Source organism: Nomascus leucogenys, chromosome 5 (genome assembly GCF_006542625.1).
Source record: "Nomascus leucogenys isolate Asia chromosome 5, Asia_NLE_v1, whole genome shotgun sequence".
In the NCBI taxonomy this organism is placed as follows: Eukaryota; Metazoa; Chordata; class Mammalia; order Primates; family Hylobatidae; genus Nomascus; species Nomascus leucogenys.
The window spans coordinates 138,734,691-138,752,478 of record NC_044385.1 but is presented as its reverse complement, the minus strand read 5'-3'; the positions used below and the strand labels follow the sequence as shown (position 1 = coordinate 138,752,478).

At 42.2% G+C, this 17,788-nt stretch overlaps 1 protein-coding gene across 2 annotated transcripts in view; it reads left to right on the top strand.

The window, feature by feature from the left end:
* TUBGCP3 (tubulin gamma complex associated protein 3) overlaps positions 1 to 17,788 on the top strand; it is a 94,030-nt gene that overhangs the window by 25,505 nt on the left and 50,737 nt on the right. For both annotated transcript variants that reach the window (XR_004030216.1, XM_030813711.1), the window contains exons 6-11: positions 1,690 to 1,862; positions 2,903 to 3,021; positions 3,713 to 3,838; positions 9,440 to 9,508; positions 9,863 to 9,995; positions 11,649 to 11,815. Coding sequence is in view for 1 of the 2 variants with exons in the window: in XM_030813711.1 (XP_030669571.1) it covers positions 1,690 to 1,862; positions 2,903 to 3,021; positions 3,713 to 3,838; positions 9,440 to 9,508; positions 9,863 to 9,995; positions 11,649 to 11,815 (787 nt within the window). In the remaining variant the exon portion in view is untranslated. The remainder of the gene's footprint in view (positions 1 to 1,689; positions 1,863 to 2,902; positions 3,022 to 3,712; positions 3,839 to 9,439; positions 9,509 to 9,862; positions 9,996 to 11,648; positions 11,816 to 17,788) is intronic.

Below are 17,788 nucleotides of genomic sequence, written 5' to 3'. Positions count from 1 at the left end.
CCTGGAGGCCCTCTGACTGTGTGCTCAGAGTTTTCCTTAGGGAATGGTGGCCTCTTCATTGATGTATGTTTTTCTCCTCATTGGGTTCTTTAGTAAATTGTTAAGTAAAATAAAATAAGGTTGAACTTTCCTCAAGTGCTGAGGTCTTTAAGGATTGTGACATTTTAGTGCATATGAATTAAGATGATGAAATGCAGGAATGCACAGCGAAGGTGTTATGTATGTGGTCAAAGCATGTTTTCAGGAGATACAGGATTTACAGCTGAGAATCAAGTAGGCGCCATTGTCATTCATGGATGGAACTTTGTTTTTCTTTGTTTTTAATTACACATTCTTCCTATATGTAGATAAACAGGTGTCTTTGCCTTTTGCCATAGTTGGTTCCTGGAAATCGCATTAAAGTGGATTATCATAAAGTAGATATTTTTCCAGAAAAACAGTGACCAAGGATTTAGCATCAAATAAATGGTGTTTTCCATGTGAGTGTAATAGAATTATAAATCATTTTGTGATTTATACAATTATGTTCAAGATACACGAAAACAGAATGTGTGTTCTATACATATGGATTACCAATGGGGTCTAGTGTTCTATAAAGAAAACGCAAAGCATTTAAAAACAGAACTTGACACATTTAATCTAGAATTTAAGTTCCAGCTAAAAGAATCAATTGACATTCTCATTTATACCTCAGAGTTTGAATTATTATCCTATTAAAAATCTGTACAGAGAACTTCGAACTGAAAGTCTTTTAGAATCATCCTCTTAAATTTAGAACTATGCCCAAAGACATAGTTTTAGTGAATGTTGTTGACTTCTTTCCTGATGAAAATGGAGTAAAATAGGAACTGTTTTAGTTCTTTCCTGTTCTCCTTACTTCATGAGTGGATTATGGATAACCCCCCACCCTCCAATATTGCACCAGTACTAAATCCAAGCTCTGGCACCTGGAAACTGTAGTGCAGCTGAGGTTCTCATTTTTGTGTTTGGCAGTCCCAGGGAGTCATATTTTTGTTGCAGCTGTCAAAACTGATGCTATTGGAAATCAGCTATGAGGTTCTTACATTTTTCAAAAAAACAATGGCATAGTCTCAAAATTGCTGACAAGCCATCTTGACCTTGAGTATGCATTTGCCTTAGATTTTATACGTTTGTATATGTTAGCAGTTAATTGAAAATTGCAGTTTCTTTTCATAGTGAGCACCCTGAAGGCTGAAGACAGGTGAGGCCAGGCGCCTGGGGCAGTGTCACAGTGACTCGATTCCTCTGCTCAGTACATGGGGAGTGAATGAGAGTTGTTGATTTTGAAGTTAAAATAAGAGAATTTCAAAGTGGTTATGGGGTGGGTAAGGTATGTTATATGTTTATAAAGAAAAGCCAAATAGATTTTGATATTAATGGTAAGAAATACATATTGTAAGGTAGCAGTAAGATGATTTTTCCACTGTTGTGTTGGGTCCGAACGCTAGGCCAAGGGTCGCAAGGAGGCTTGGCCAAGTTCAAGGGACTTGGGACTGTCTGTTATTGATATATTCGGTTAGGGTAAAGTCATAGTATCAGCTATACCAGATTTACAAAAATTTATAAATTTTTGTAATTCATGATAGTAATATAAGAGAAATTTCTAGGGACACTTTTGTCTCTTTAGTGAATAGCCTATTAAAAGATAATACGTGTTTCTTTTTTTAGGCAGTCTCATCAAGCTTCGGGAGTAGGAGATTGCCTTCGACAGCAGTTGGGGTCACGACTTGCATGGACTTTAACTGCAAATCAGCCTTCTTCACAAGCCACTACCTCAAAAGGTGTCCCCAGTGCTGTGTCTCGCAACATGACAAGGTCCAGGAGAGAAGGGGATACGGGTGGTGAGTAAGGATCTATGTTTATACAGCTTTTCTGTGAACATTTGGAATTTGGCCTTGTACGGCCCAGGAGCCCCACCTCAAACCTTTTAATGGTTTTTTTCTTGTTCTTATGATGAAGTCCAGAGTCCGTGGTGGTCTGCGGCGCCTTGGGGAGTTTGGCTTTTCACCCCAGGCCACCTGGGCTTTTTCCTCCCAGCACAGTCTGCTTTTTGGCTACTTGTCCATGTGGCCTCCTCCCTCCACATCTCTCGTCTTTGCTGTTCCTCATCACATTCTCCCTGTCTGTTTTCATCCTGCTGTTCTCCCTGGGAAAGTCTTTAAGGCTGGGTTAGGCCCCCTAGTAAAAGTCACCTTCTTCCACCAAAGTCTTAAGTCCACAGAGGGGCTATGTCTTTTCACTTATGGTGCCAGTGCTCAGCACAGTGCCTGGCACGTCAAAGAGAGTCATTGAGGAATTACTCAATGGTGAGATGAATACCTCATGGAGGGTTTTAAAGCCCTGCTAGATTCCAAAAAGAAGCTTGAGTTTCTTTCTTGAGAACACTACAGTTAGCAGCGTTTGAAACATGAATGTCCTGAAAACAGAGGATTGGGCTTCCCTGTTGGCTCATAATCTGCTGATTCTGAAATGGCTCTGGATGTTACCTGTACCTGTCCTTGTGTAGAATGCAAAGGTGAGGAGCATCTGAGAGCTGGAGGACATCCTGGCACAGTATTAGCCTCCCGCAGCAGTCTCCACCATCTGCCCCACTCCGCCTGTCCCTGTGTGTGGCTCCCGCGTCTAGCCTCTGTCCACAGCTGCAGACTCATGTCGTGTTTGACAGCGTGCGTTCATGGCACAGCAGGCCAGCCTCTAGACTGAGACTCGCCTTGTTTCTTTCTAACCTCATACTCTCTTTTTCATCTTGAGCTTATTTACTGAGTTAGTAAATTTCATCAGGGTGGCAAATACCTAATCTGAAGCTAATTGCATCATAATATCTATTGTCTCTTAAAATGTATTGTCTAGTAATTACTCTCTTTAAAAAATGATTTTGCAGGTACTATGGAAATTACAGAAGCAGCTCTGGTAAGGGACATTTTGTACGTCTTTCAGGGCATAGATGGCAAAAACATCAAAATGAACAACACTGAAAATTGTTACAAAGTAGAAGGAAAGGTACGGTAACATAAAATCCAAGTTAAAATATTCAGAAAGAAAAAACATGTCATGGCTGTTGATTGATAAAGTGGTACTGGGGTTTTGCGAATTGGGTGTGAGGTGAAATTGCACTGTGGAATCCTGGTTTCTATTTCTGTCCATTGTGGCTCGTTCACTTTTGTTATGGGGACCCTTTGTGATTAATGTAGTGTGCCTCCTTTCCTCGCATCTACTGATGGGGCTGCCCCATAGCCGCTTTCTGCATCCTGCTGTGTGATGGCTGAGGCACCCAGGGGACAGAGGTCCCTTGGCACCTTTGGCATTGATGCAGGATTCCAGGTCAGGGGCCTTTACCCACTTTTGTTTCCTTTTTCCATAACCTGCCTTTACCATGCCCATTTCTCGTGGTGTGGGTCACACTGTGGCTCTTAGCCCTTTCACAGCGCGACCGAGATCACAGACCTTCTCTGCCACACTGCAGGCCAACTGCAGGGTGGTGTAAAATGAGCTCACCATGCCCTTTGAGGTGCTCTCCATCACGCTGTCACTTGACGCTTTCCTTCCCTTTAGTGATGGGATCTTAGTTTTAACTTTTATGTCTTGAAGCCTAAGGACTATAATATTAAAAGTATAAGTGCTTGAGAAAAATACTAATTAAAACTCTAGTATTGATTTTTAATGTTTAACATTTGATATATTTACTTTTTAGGCAAATCTAAGTAGGTCTTTGAGAGACACAGCAGTCAGGCTCTCTGAGTTGGGATGGTTGCATAATAAAATCAGAAGATACACGGACCAGAGGAGCCTGGACCGCTCATTCGGACTTGTCGGGCAGGTGTGTTCATGGTTCCTAGGATGCTGGGATGCCGCGCACTTTGGGAAACACTTACTCTAGTTGAAATCTTACTGTGAATAGCTCCTCCTAAGGCTCTTTCCAAGTAAAGCAACTTTGAGAGTCAACTGTCAGTGTCCACTCAAGAAAGTAGAAACCACAGTAGGTGCTGATGAGGACGTTGAATATAGCAGGTTGGCTCAGGAACTGCTGGAGGACTGTAAAATACAGAGAAAATGGTGAGACAGAGCTGGCCATGGGAGCTGGCATTGCCCGATTACAAACGCTTGAAGGGGGCCCTGCCCAGCTGCTGCTGCCTCTTTCAGAAGGTGGAGGAGGGGCCCTGCTTGGACGGGGCCTGCCAACGGGACACTCCCAGCTGCGTGATTCCCAGGCAGCGCGGTGAGGCAGGATTTGGGAACACTGCCGAAGCTGGAGATGGGAATCCTGGCTATGGCTGTCTGGACAGCCCTGGGTGGGCACTGCCGATGGCACAGTGCATGGTTGGGAGGGAGCTGCTGCTGCTTCTCCTGCTGGAGGCTGATGGGGCAGTTGACAGGAGCCGTGGCATCTCCACTGTCCAGCCCTTCTTCGTGGCTAAGCAGCCTGTGGTCTTGTCCATAGGTTGATTATTGGGCAGTAATTACTGCCAATGAAATCTCCAAAAATTATTGATTCACAAAACAACTGTGTACTATAAGCCCAGCATAGCACAGGACTTACGGCAGTGTGGCTGGTGGGTAGGAGGGTGGCTGGTGAGTAGGAGCGTGGCTGCGGGGTAGGAGCGTGGCTGGTGGGTAGGAGCGTGGCTGGTGGGCAGGAGTGTGGCTGGTGGGCAGGAGTGTGGCTGGTGAGTAGGAGCGTGGCTGCGGGGTAGGAGCGTGGCTGGTGGGTAGGAGCGTGGCTGGTGGGCAGGAGTGTGGCTGGTGAGTAGGAGCATGGCTGATGGGGAAGAGCGTGGCTGGTGGGGAGGAGCATAGCTGGTGGGGAGGAGTGTGGCTGGTTCGGAAGAGCGTAGCTGGTGGGGAGGAGCATGGCTAGTGGGGAGGAGTGTGCTGTGGCAGCGTGGCTGCTGAGTAGGCGTCACACTTTGAGCTTTGAAGCGAGGCAGCCCAGGTTCCAGTTTGGGCTTCTCCTTTAATGGTCGTGTCATCTTGCACAGGTTATCTTCTGATGGCCATAAGTTTCTTCCTGCATAGAGCGGAGTAGTGATTACCTCCAGGATTGTGAAGGTGGGGAGAGAATGTGTATAAAGATGCTGCTTCCCAGTCTACCACTGTTTGCTGTTCTGTTTGCCAGTCTAGTGAATTGCTTGATGACCAGCCACCACTCTCCCTCATTGCAAGGGGAGATAGGAGTGAGCTGGCTCTTTCTCAAGGCAGGTGGGACTGATGGGCCGTCCCCTCAGCAGCCAGCTGTAATTTTAGAGTCCCTGTCCCTTTTCCCAAAGGGAGTGTTTTATCATGTCTGGGTTTATATCAGCATCTTGTGCAAGTGTCACTGATAGGTCCTAGTCAGCTTGATAGACGTGAAGCAAAACTCACACACACAAAATCAGTACAGGATAACTAAACCATTATGTAGGTATTTTATTCCAGGAGATGGATTGATCATCACTATAGTAGTATCATATTATGTTTTATAGCAGGGGTCCCCAGTTCCTGGGCTGTGGACCGGTACTGGTTCGTGGCCTGTTAGGAACTGGGCCGCACAGCAGGAGGTGAGTGGAGGGCGAGCAGGCATGACTGCCTGAGCTCTGCCTCCTGTCGAATCAGTGACGGTATTAGTTTCATAGGAGCGTGATCCCTGTTGTGAACCACGCATTCAAGGGATCTAGGTTGCGTGCTTCTTATGAGAATCTAATGTCTGATTATCTGAGGTGGGAACAGTTTTATCCCAAAACCACCCTGCCCCCCCATCCCACCCTGGTCCATGGAAAAAATGTCTTCCACAAAACCAGTCCCTGGTGCCAAAAAGGCTGGCGACTGCTGTTTATAGTACTGGAATTTAGAGCCTCTTCTTTTATCTCCTTTCTCCTTATTGATTATCATAGCAGCCTTCTAAAATGATCAGGGCAAGCATTAATTGTCCCCATTTTGCAGATGTGAAAATTGAACCTCAGCAAGTTTAATTGGTTTGACCAAGATGCCCTGACTAGTAGATGGCAGGTATGGACCAGGGTGTGACGTGTCACTCTGTTCCAAAGCTGTCTCTGTTCTACTTCCATTTCCTGCTGTTTGAAGTCATTGCTCTGTGCCATCCAGTTGCTGAAGGAGTGATGGTTTATCTTGTTTGAAGAGCCAGCGTGTGCTCTCAGTGGGGTGACCGTGTGCCCTAATTTATGCCTTGCATAATTTGTGTCCTGTGTCAGTATTACCAGTGCCCCCAATTAACCTTGGAGGTGTCCTGGCTGTAGACATACCAAATGGAGCAAAATCATATATGAATGAAGATACTGTTTTGTAAGTGTGAAACTTACATGTGCATTTAATGAACCAAGGTGGAAACAGCCTCTGCTAACCACAGGCCTTTTCCCTTTGAGTGTATGTGGCGCTGCCACGCTCTGCCTGCACTTCCACTCTTCTGGTTGTAGACTTCTCAGAAGCTGACTCACATACACCTGTATATAAATACTTAGATTCTACATGATGGATAATGATTTGGTTATTCCAGCAGGTTTTGTTTTTGTTCTTTTTTTTTTTTGAGATGGAGTCGTCTTGCTCTGTCACCCAGGCTGGAGTGCAGTGGCGCAATCTCGGCTCACTGCAAGCTCCGCCTCCCAGGTTCACGCCATTCTCCTGCCTCAGCCTCCCAAGTAGCTGGAATTACAGTCACCCGCCACCATGCCTGGCTAATATTTTGTATTTTTAATAGAGACAGGGTTTCACTGTGTTAGCCAGGATGGTCTACGGTCTCCTGACCTCATGATCTGCCCGCCTCGGCCTCCCAAAGTGCTGGGATTACAGGTGTGAGCCACCGTGCCTGGCCGCATATTTCAGCAGGTTTTTAAAAGCTTTGATGTGTTTGTGTGTCTGCCCTCCTGCCCTGGGGCTGGGATGGAGTTTTGGTAAAGAGTGTTGCTGTGCCTGAGCAGATTCCCTGTCGTTTTCTCTGTAAATATTACCTAAGAAAACTGACCTATGGTTTAGTAAGCACCTTTGTGCCCACCCTGTGCCAGGCGCTTGCCCTACGTTACCGCATTTATTCTTCCTCCCTATGTAGATGGAGCCGAGAGGTTCATACCGTCGGGGGCTGACGCGTGGCAGTACCTCCAGCGGGAGCCCTGGATTTTTACCCCCTGGTCTGTCTCATTCCAGACTCTAGGACTTTTCTTCTTGCGCACCTCACTTTTGACGTGTCCTTTTGTGTCTACAAAATTAGTATGTTTTATGTTCATTTTCAAACTTGAAAATGTTTACATTTGTCTTAGTCCAAAAACCATAAATGCAGTAAAATACACCTATAGGTGACTGCTGATATATTTTAAAAATACACAGAAAGGTATGCAACCTACATATTTACTTAAAGAAAACAAGTTTGAAAAATAATTTTTTAAAAAAAATTTTTTTTGATGAGTTTTGCTGGATAAAACTGAATGAGAAAGAACACAGGTTTATCCCTTGCAGGCTGCTTCTGCTGTAGGCTCCTTGAAAAGCAGAGCTGCCCCCAAGCATCGTGGAGTTACATCCCACAGTTCATCCCTGAAGGCTCTTGCCACAGGACTGGATGCAGGTGTATGAGGGTGCCTCTTCTAGCTTCTGTTGTTTTGACCTGACTCCTTTCAGTATTTTTTTCTTTTTCTTTTTTTGAGACAGAGTCTCGCTCTGTCGCCCAGGCTGGAGTGCAGTGGCGCGGTCTCGGCTCACTGCAAGCTCCACCTCCCGGGTTCACACCATTCTCCTGCCTCAGCCTCCCGAGTAGCTGGGACCACAGGTGCCTGCCACTACGCCCGGCTAATTTTTTGTATTTTTAGTAGAGACGGGGTCTCACCGTGTTAGTCAGGATGGTCTCGATCTCCTGACCTTGTGATCCGCCTGCCTTGGCCTCCCAAAGTGCTGAGATTACAGGCGTGAGCTACCGCGCCTGGCCTCCTTTCAGTATTTAAGATTGGAGATGTGTGGAAAAGTTCTTACTACTAATAGGGATCAGAAGGACAAGCAGTGTAAACAGAACAAAAATTAGGAGGATTGGCATTGAGCTGCCAATTTTTAAATTTTGTTAATTAAGAGCATGAAAGAAAATTACATTTTAACCCTGAATATTTACAGGGGATATAAACTTTTTTTAATTAATTTTTTTTTATTATTATACCCTAAGTTCTAGGGTACATGTGCACAACGTGCAGGTTTGTTACATATGTATACATGTGCCATGTTGGTTTGCTGCACCCGTTAACTCGTCATTTACATTAGGTATATCTCCCAATGCTGTCCCTCCCCCCTCCCCCCACCCCACGACAGGCCCCAGTGTCCAAGTTCCCCACCCTGTGTCCAAGTGTTCTCACTGTTCAATTCCCACCTATGAGTGAGAACATGCTGTGTTTGGTTTTCTGTCCTTGGAATAGTTTGCTCAGAATGATGGTTTCCAGCTTCATCCATGTCCCTACAAAGGACATGAACTCATCCTTTTTTATGGCTGCATAGTATTCCATGGTGTATATGTGCCACATTTTCTTAATCCAGTCTATCATTGATGGACATTTGAGTTGGTTCCAAGTCTTTGCTATTGTGAATAGTGCCACAGTAAACATACATGTGCATGTGTCTTTATAGCAGCATGATTTATAATCCTCTGGGTATATGCCCAGTAATGGGATGGCTGGGTCAAATGGTATTTCTAGTTCTAGATCCTTGAGGAATAACCACACTGTCTTCCACAATGGTTGAACTAGTTTACAGTCCCACCAACAGTGTAAAAGTGTTCCTATTTCTCCACATCCTCTCCAGCACCTGTTGTTTCCTGACTTTTTAATGATCACTATTTTAACTGGTGTGAGATGGTATCTCATTGTGGTTTTGATTTGCATTTCTCTGATGGCCAGTGATGATGAGCGTTTTTTCATGTGTCTGTTGGCTGCATAAATGTCTTCTTTTGAGAAGTGTCTGTTCATATCCTTTGCCCACTTTTTGATGGGGTTGTTTGATTTTTTCTTGCAAATTTGAATTCTTTGTAGATTCTGGATATTAGCCCTTTGTCAGATGGGTAGATTACAAAAATTTTCTCCCATTCTATAGGTTGCCTGTTCATTCTGATGGTTCTTTTGCCGTGCAGAAGCTCTTTAGTTTAATTAGATCTACAGGGGATATAATCTTAAAGGATCATTCTCTAAAGTCACTACACTTCATGAAAACTATACCATATATTTTTTTTCCATTCCTCTTCTGCAAAGTTCCTGCTTTTTGTACTAAGGAACAACACTTTTCTCATGTTATTAAAATATATATTGTGGTGATTAAGATGATTAGAAGATTATTGACAAAACCTGAATTTAAATCTTGTAGCAGCCCACCTGAACTTTATCTAAAAGCATTATACCTTTCTACTTAAAATCAGTCAATGTGTAATGAGTGTGTCGTGCTTTAATTATATTTCTCCTCCAAACAGAGCTTTTGTGCTGCCTTGCACCAGGAACTCAGAGAATACTATCGATTGCTCTCTGTTTTACATTCTCAGGTAAATATTTTATTTTTATTCTTATTTCTTCATGATTCAAAGTGTTACAAAATTGAAGCTATATAGAATGTTTAAGTTCCTACATACATTACTTTTAAAAGACAGCAATATTTTTCATAATATTATTTGTAAGGTTTGAATATCAAGTTTCAGTGTAGCCTAGAGCCAGTTAATTGCCAATTTTCGGGGTTCTACCAGTTAAAGGTAGCTTAAAAATACTGTTTTTTTTTAAAGGGGACTTTGGCTTCATTTTTATGAGTATAATCATTTTCTTATATTCACGTGATGTAGGTTAAGAAGTGTGATCTATGTAGTTACTTGTACTTAAACATTTCTATCTTTATTGTTTTTTAGCTACAACTAGAGGATGACCAGGGTGTGAATTTGGGACTTGAGAGTAGTTTAACACTTCGGCGCCTCCTGGTTTGGACCTATGATCCCAAAATACGACTGAAGACCCTTGCGGCCCTGGTGGACCACTGCCAAGGTCCCGTGCGCGTCTTTCCCACGCGTGTCCGGCACTCGCTTTGTTTCAGAACTCATTTGTAGGGGGCGCCATCCAGGCTTGCTTTTGTGTCCTGCCCTTTTTTATCCTTAATGGCCATGTTGATTCAATAGGAATCGATAGATAGGAACCAAGAGGGGACGTAACCAGTTGCCAGTGTGGCCCAGTATGTACACGGTAGAAGCTCGGGCTGGCATTGAGATGGAGGTGGGAAGGAGGAGGGTGTCTCGTGTTTAAAGATTTCTCTCTTGCGTGGTCCTTGGTTACGGCTCCCCATGGTGCTTGCTGCTCCCTTGGTCGCCTTTCCTTGCATTTTGCTTTTTGCCTTTAGTCCTTCTGCAGTGAGGGACCATGTTGGTGACTCTCGGTCAGATGTTCCCGTATTTGCATGTCTTGCTTTGGCCTCTCTGGCTCTTAGGTTCTGTATTGCTCGTTGCTTTCTGACATTTTTTCTCATTGTTTGTGCTACCTTGGCCAAGAACCTTTTTGCCTTTTCCCTTGTTTGTACCATTGAGATCCTAGTAGCAGTTACCTCTTAGGGTTGTTAGGACAACATGAGATGGGCAAGCCGGCCATCTGCCACACAAGAGTTCCCTTCTTACTGCCATCCTTTGCCTGGGGTGGTCCCCAGAATCTGCAGGGCCCCGTTGGTCGTCTTGCTGTCTGCACACCCTCCTCTCACCTCTTGGCACTTCCCTCAAAAAAGAGAGAAGTGGAGCACAGTAAATAAACGCCAGCGTTTTCTCCAGTTCCCAGCGCTCCTCCGGAACTGGATCCCCCAAACTCCTCTGTCACTTTCTGTGTCCAGCGGGCCCCTGGGGTCCTTCACTCTCTTCACTCTGCTCAGCCTGTGTGCTTGGCCTTGGCGCTGTAGGGACTGTTGTAAGAGCTGCTGTCCGATCCCCATATTCAATCTCACACCCCCACTTTGTGTACACACACCAGAGCCATCTTCTTAAAATCAGATCCTGTCACTCCTCTCCCTAAAATCTACCAGTAGTCTAATAAAATCTTGAATTCTTAGCATAACATAAGAACTCTTCGTGTGCTTCTATTTCCAGACCGGATTTTTGCCACTCCCAGTCCTTCATACTGCGTAGTTCTGGCCAAGGCCCAGGGGGCCTCTTCTCTCTACATAGAGTGGTGTTTCTCACACTGTATGTTGTAGCCTGTTAATGTGTTATGAAACCAGTTAATGGGTTGGGGCTAGCATATCATACCAAAAAAAAGTGCAAATATTGATTCATAGAACTTTTGTTTTTCATATATATTTGTGCCCTCCATTGCACCATGAAGTGTGAATCTTAGTATGTCTCAAGTAGAAAGTCGTGAAAAGTTATATGAACTTTAGATTGTGTAGCCAGCAATTTTTTTGCTAGTTTTTGTTTCTGAAAAATTCCTCAGCAGTCCTAAAGAGAAGAGTGACTCACACACTTGTGTAAAGCCAGGGTTGGAGTCTCGTTTCTGAATCATGACATGTTACTGCTGCTTCTAGGTCCAAAATGGTATTGACTGTAAGAAAACAAATGCTCTTTATCTCAATTGCTTGGGCGTCTTTGGTTAGTATGAGGTGACTGGTGTGTACTATGAGTGTAAATGTGGATGTTTTTGTGTATTTTCCTCCATTTCTCCCAGGAAGGAAAGGAGGTGAGCTGGCCTCAGCTGTCCACGCCTACACAAAAACAGGAGACCCGTACATGCGGTCTCTGGTGCAGCACATCCTCAGCCTCGTGTCTCATCCTGTTCTGAGCTTCCTGTACCGCTGGATATATGATGGGGAGCTTGAGGACACTTACCACGAAGTAAGGATCGGTGTTCGGTTCTGAGACTTGGATTTAAAAAGCATGGGCACGCCCTTATGCTGTTTCATTTTTCCCGTCATGATTACCATATTCTCCTAACAGGAATGTGACTGCACTTCAATTGAATACCATATACATTTTACACAGTGCCTCGACAGCTGCTTATCTCACTGAACAGCAGATAAGTTCATGGGTTCTTTGGTTAGTGGAGAATTGTCCCAGTTTATTCCTCAGCAAGGTGGAATCACTCGTCCGAGTTTACTAGCATGTGGATGGCAAAGCAGGACGAGGCCCCCTGAGTCTTGGGGCAGTCATCATGGCAGATTCTGCTGCTTTGCCATGATTACTTTGCAAACTCACTTTGGTGCTAACAGCTTAATGAAACAAGTTAGTTGTATATGTACCTATTGAAATATAGTCAGTTCTGTAACACAGCATATGCTGCTTAAAAATCACTGTTGTGTAATAAATCACACGGTAGAAATGATAGGGCTTTTGGTGGAAGGTAGGGTGAAGGGCACCACACTCAAAAGCTTTGTCAGTAACATTAAAATAACAGAAAGACAGGAATCTAACAAAAGTTGTAGCACAGTTTAACACGTTAAAGGTTAAGAAATACATAAGCACTGCTATAAATATCACATTGGTCTTGGAAGAGCCCTGGCGTTTGCCTGTGGGAGTGGGCTGTCAGGGCCGCAGACTGTGTGTGGTGGGAAATGGCGGAGCCCTGGCCATCTGAAACAGGTATGCCTTGTGTGGGCGCTGCTGGCTGCAGTGGCGTGTGTTCTCCTGCCGTTTCTCATGGATGAAATTGCAAATAAGCATGAAGTTTGTATTACGTTCAATTTGTTTTCTAATTTATTGTTTGTGCTGTTACAAGTTGTTTTTAAAGCAAGCGTTGGGGCAGAAAGTCTCTCTGGTGCTCTGTGTGCTTTTGAAACACATGGGCGGCATGGCGTGTATGCATCTGCGTTGGGCGAGTTGCTCAGCCTGTCTTGTAGCGCTTTCCCGATGGTGTGTGTAGTTTTTCTTTATTACTGCATGTTATTTCACAGTAGGGACAGATCTGTTTTTATCTAGCCACTGTCCTATTGATGGAGATGATGTTCTTTGTAGTTTTTAATCTTATGAACAGTATTAAAATGAATATCCTTTTATGTGTCTCCCTCACGTATTTATGAGTTTCTCTAAGGTGAGTTCTGGGAGGTGGGATTGCTGGGTTGTGGGGATGCATTTTTTTTTTTTTTTTTTTTTTTTTTTGGTGAGACGGAGTCTCGCTCTGTTGCCCAGGCTGGAGTGCAGTGGCGCAATCTCGGCTCACTGCAAGCTCCGCCTCCTGCGTTCACGCCATTCTCCTGCCTCAGCCTCTCCGAGTTAGCTGGGACTACAGGCGCCCACCACCACACCCGGCTATTTTTTTTGTATTTTTAGTAGAGATGGGGTTTCACCATGGTCTTGATCTCCTGACCTCGTGATCCGCCCGCCTTGGCCTCCCAAAGTGCTGGGATTACAAGTGTGAGCCACAGCGCCCGGCCCTACACTCTTAAGCTCTGTACCTTTTGTTTAAATCTAGGTTATTTTATATTTTTAATTTTTTATATGCAATTTGTATTAAGCCACTATCCAAGTCAAGAAATAGCACTTATCAGTACCCCTGTTGTGTACCTGTCGTTGTCCCCTTCTCCTTAAAGGTAAACTATACTGACCTCTGACACTGTAGGTAGCTCAATTCTTATTTTAAATTTTATATAATGTTCAATGTTAAAATACATATACATGCCATCTATAGAGGTATATTTGGTATTCATCATTTAAATTTGAATCCTTATTTTTAGGTCTTTCTGGAAAATATCATAAAATTATTCAATTGACAAAGCTCTAGACTTAATTTTTCAAGATTAAATGGAGACTTAAATTCTTGTACTATTTAGTTTTTATCTATCACCATGGTAAGGTGCTAAGGACATGTAGGTAACAGGCGTTTCCTTTGATAGAGTGAGGCTTGTCATTTTTAATGCATTTATGTTCAGTTATTCCACAATTACAGGATGAGGTGAGGTTTGAAAGCTGTTTAAAAACCTGTGCAATTGATTATTCAGAATGCATATTAAATCTCCTGACCATTATCACAATAAGCCAAGTTATCTGAGTTTAAAACATTTGTTATTTAATGAGTTTATGGGAGTCTAAGTGATCTTGTGGTTAAGAAAATGAAAAATCAATGTTTTATTTTCAGAACGTATGTTCTTTTTATACTACTATGATTTGTTTACTCTCAGCCATGCTTAGTGATGTAGATTTATGAGAAATACTTTGACCAGCTTGTACACTGGAAATAAAAAGTTCTGTGTGTTACTGTTTTCAGTTTTGAGGTGTATCTTCTTATCCATTATAATTGTACCCTTCAGAACTAAAAGATGATATTTTAAGGCAATCTTTAAAAATTAGGATTATAAAAGGAAAGTTTACCTTTTTATTTAATTAAAGAATCTGTATCCTCTTCATTCAATAATTAGTATGTCAGTTATAGTATGAATTTGGGCGATTTTAACTTTTCTGATGATTGCTGATCAATTGATAAACCTTGTTTTCTTCAGAGATTGGAGTGGGAATTGTCTGAGTTTTCATACAATTAGGATACATATTGCTAATAATTAGAATAAAAGTCAAAGCCACAAGCTGGCTAATTGTCTTTTTTGACTTTAGTACCTAATTTGTAATTTGCGATATTTCTGTCTTGAGAATAATTTAGTTGGCATATTTTTCACAGCAAGGTTTTTAAAGTACTCCTTAGTTGAACCACCAATTCATTATATTTGTCTGTGGTTTTTTTTTTTTTTTTTTTTTTTTTGAGATGGAGTTTTGCTCTGGCGCCCAGGCTGGAATGCAGTGGTGTCATCTTGGTGCACTGCAACCTCCGCCTCCTGGGTTCAAGTGATTCTCCTACCTCAGTCTGCTGAATAGTTGGGATTACAGGCATGTGCCACCTCGCCCAGCTAATTTTCATATTTTTAGTAGAGGCGGGATTTCACCATGTTGGCCAGGCTGGTCTTGAACTCCTGACCTCAGGTGATCTGCCCGCCTCGGTCTCCCAAAGTGCTGGGATTACAGGCAAGAGCCACCACACCTGGCCATTTGTCTGTGTTTTTAAAGGAGTCCTTAAAGGTACCGCCAATTCTTTATTGATTCTCTGCCTTATGTGTTATTCAGGCCTGTGTATTCATTTCCTTTCGTGATAGTAATGATGGGACTGGAGAGTTGATAGGGAATGCAGAGGGAATTGGGCAAAAACTGATAAACTGATTTTCCTCTGTACTTTTTTCTTTAATATGTTTAAACTTTGATTCATTGGGGTGAGACAAAAGCAGACCCTTAAGACTAGTGTGGTTTAAATTTGGGAAACTTTTTTGAAGAACTCTTGTTGCTTAGAATATGTATAAGGCTAATGTTCATGTTCTATTTATGTAAAAATAAAATGATGCATGTCTATTGAGTATAATATTCGAATCAGCATCTCAAATTATTAATGAACTTACCTCAGGTCTTGCCTCATTGGCAAAGATTTTCACTTTTAAATGTGTTCCTTTTGATTTAATTTTAGACTTAGAAAAGTTGCAAGAATTAATGCAAAACATTCCCAGGTGTCCTTTCCCAAGACCTTCTGAATGCTCACAGGCCACTACATTGATGTCATCATTCCCGGGTGTCCTTTCCCAAGGCCACCTGAATGCTGATAGGCTACTACAATGATGTCATGATCCCTGTCTTTTTTTTATTTTAAAGGTTCTGTATTTACTGACGCATGTACCTAGGGTCTGAGATTAGATAGAGCTTTAGGAAGTTCATGATTTGTAATTTTTAAATTTGCTGGTCATTTTGTCCAAATAGGTCTTTACACCTGAGATACTCGTTTGCTTCACTAATTTTGTGTGTAGGTTTTTTCAGAAATGCATCTTTACACCTGAGATACTCTTGTTTGCTTCACTAATTTTGCTTGTAGGTTTTTTCAGAAATGCGTTATGATTGATGGAGCTAAAATTAATCTTTCTTGACATAAAGTATATTGTGTTCTTTGCCATGGGTCTGCTATGTTTAGTACTGCAATACCAGTGGGCTTATACCACCTACCGGTTTATCTCATTGTAACTTATCTGACTACTTTATCTCTGTGGGTTAGAGCTCAAGAGCTTAGGTTCTGAAGTCTGATTTGGGTCTGGCTGTTGGCTTCAGGTTCTGATGACTGTATCCTGGGCAAATACCTTCGCCTCTCTGGGCCTTCCCTTCCCCATCTTCCAGATGTGTGTATGATAGTGCTTGTCTGGTGCGACTTTGTGTATGTGTGAGGATTACATCAGACCAATAGGAAGTGTGTAGTATATCTGCTGCTACTTTAAGGAGAACATTGGATAACGTTTGAATATCTTCTGTCCCTAAGATGTCTGTGGGCGCTGATTTGTTTGTAGTTCTCTGACATCTCTGTTTTCTGTTAGACCCTACATTTATAAATATCCATTTAAAGTCTTTGATTAGTTTTGGGAAGGTTCTCTTTAATTTACTCTAAATATTAATAACATGTTTACCATAAGAATTTGGTGATTTAGACAATTACATTGTGTGTTTGATCACTATGTAATTAAAATGTGGAAATTTTGTCTCTTTGTTTCCTCTGTAGGTTTTTTCCTCAGTTTCCCTAATGGGAGTTATAACTTTGTTGTAAAATTGCATTTTTTCAAGTGTGTGGTTAACTAAATAGCTGTAAGTGAGCTTTATAATCATTCATCTCATAGTAATTTATTGTATATCTATATAAGAAAATGCTTTTTTTCATAATAAAAGTGCAAAATATCAATAAAGAGATAGAAATTGTAAAAAAGAGCCAAATAGAAATTCTGGAGTTAAAAAGGACAATTACTGAAATGAATGAACTCACTAGTGGGGCTCCACAGCAGATTTGAGCAGGGAGAAGAAAGTCAGCAAATTGAGTTTAGGTCAATTGAGAACATCCATTCTGAGAACAGAAAGTTAAAAGAGGGAAGGAAAATGAACAGCAAAGAGACTCAAATTTGATGAGGAACATTAATCTATACATTCAAGGAGCTCAGCAAACTCTCAAAAGTAGGATAAACTCACCACAGCAAAACACATTTAGGTTGAATATCTCTTATCTAAGATGCTTGGTACCGGAAGTTTTGGAATATGGATTTTGGAATGCTTGCATTATACTTATGTTCAGCATCCCCAATTAGAAAATCTGATATCAGAAATACTGCAATGAACATTTCCTGTCAGTGTCATGCTGGTGTCCAAGATGCTTTGGATTTTCAAGCATTCTGGATTTCAGATTTTGAGATTAGGGATACTCAACCTATATAACCCAACTGTAGAGAGACAGAGCAAATCTTCAAAGTGCAGGTGGGAAAACCCATAACACAGAAGGGATCCTCAATAAGATGAATATCTGATTTCTCATCAGAAACCGTGGAGGCCACAGGGTAGGGGAGAATACATTCAAAAGGCTGAAAGAAAAACCATGATGATTCAAGAATTCTGTATCCAACAGAATTCCCATTCAAAAATGATGGTGAAATCAAGACATTTCTTGAGAGAGAAAACTTGAGGGAGTTCCTAGAAGCATACGGACTACCAAAATTGATTCACAAAGAAATAGAAAACCTGAATAGACCTGTAACAGGTAAAGAGATGGAATCAGTAATCAAGAAACTTCAGCAAAGAAAAGTGCAGGAGCCGATGGCTTCTCTGGTGAGTGCTACCAAATATTTAAAGAATTAACAGCAATCCTTCTCAGATTCCTTAAAAAAATAGAATAGGACGGAATACTTCTTAACTCATTTTATGAAGTCAACATGATACAACACACAAAAACTACATACCAGTATTTCTTAGGAATATAGATGCAAAAATCCTCAGTAAAATATTGGAAAACAGAATTCATCAGCATAGTAGAAGGATTGT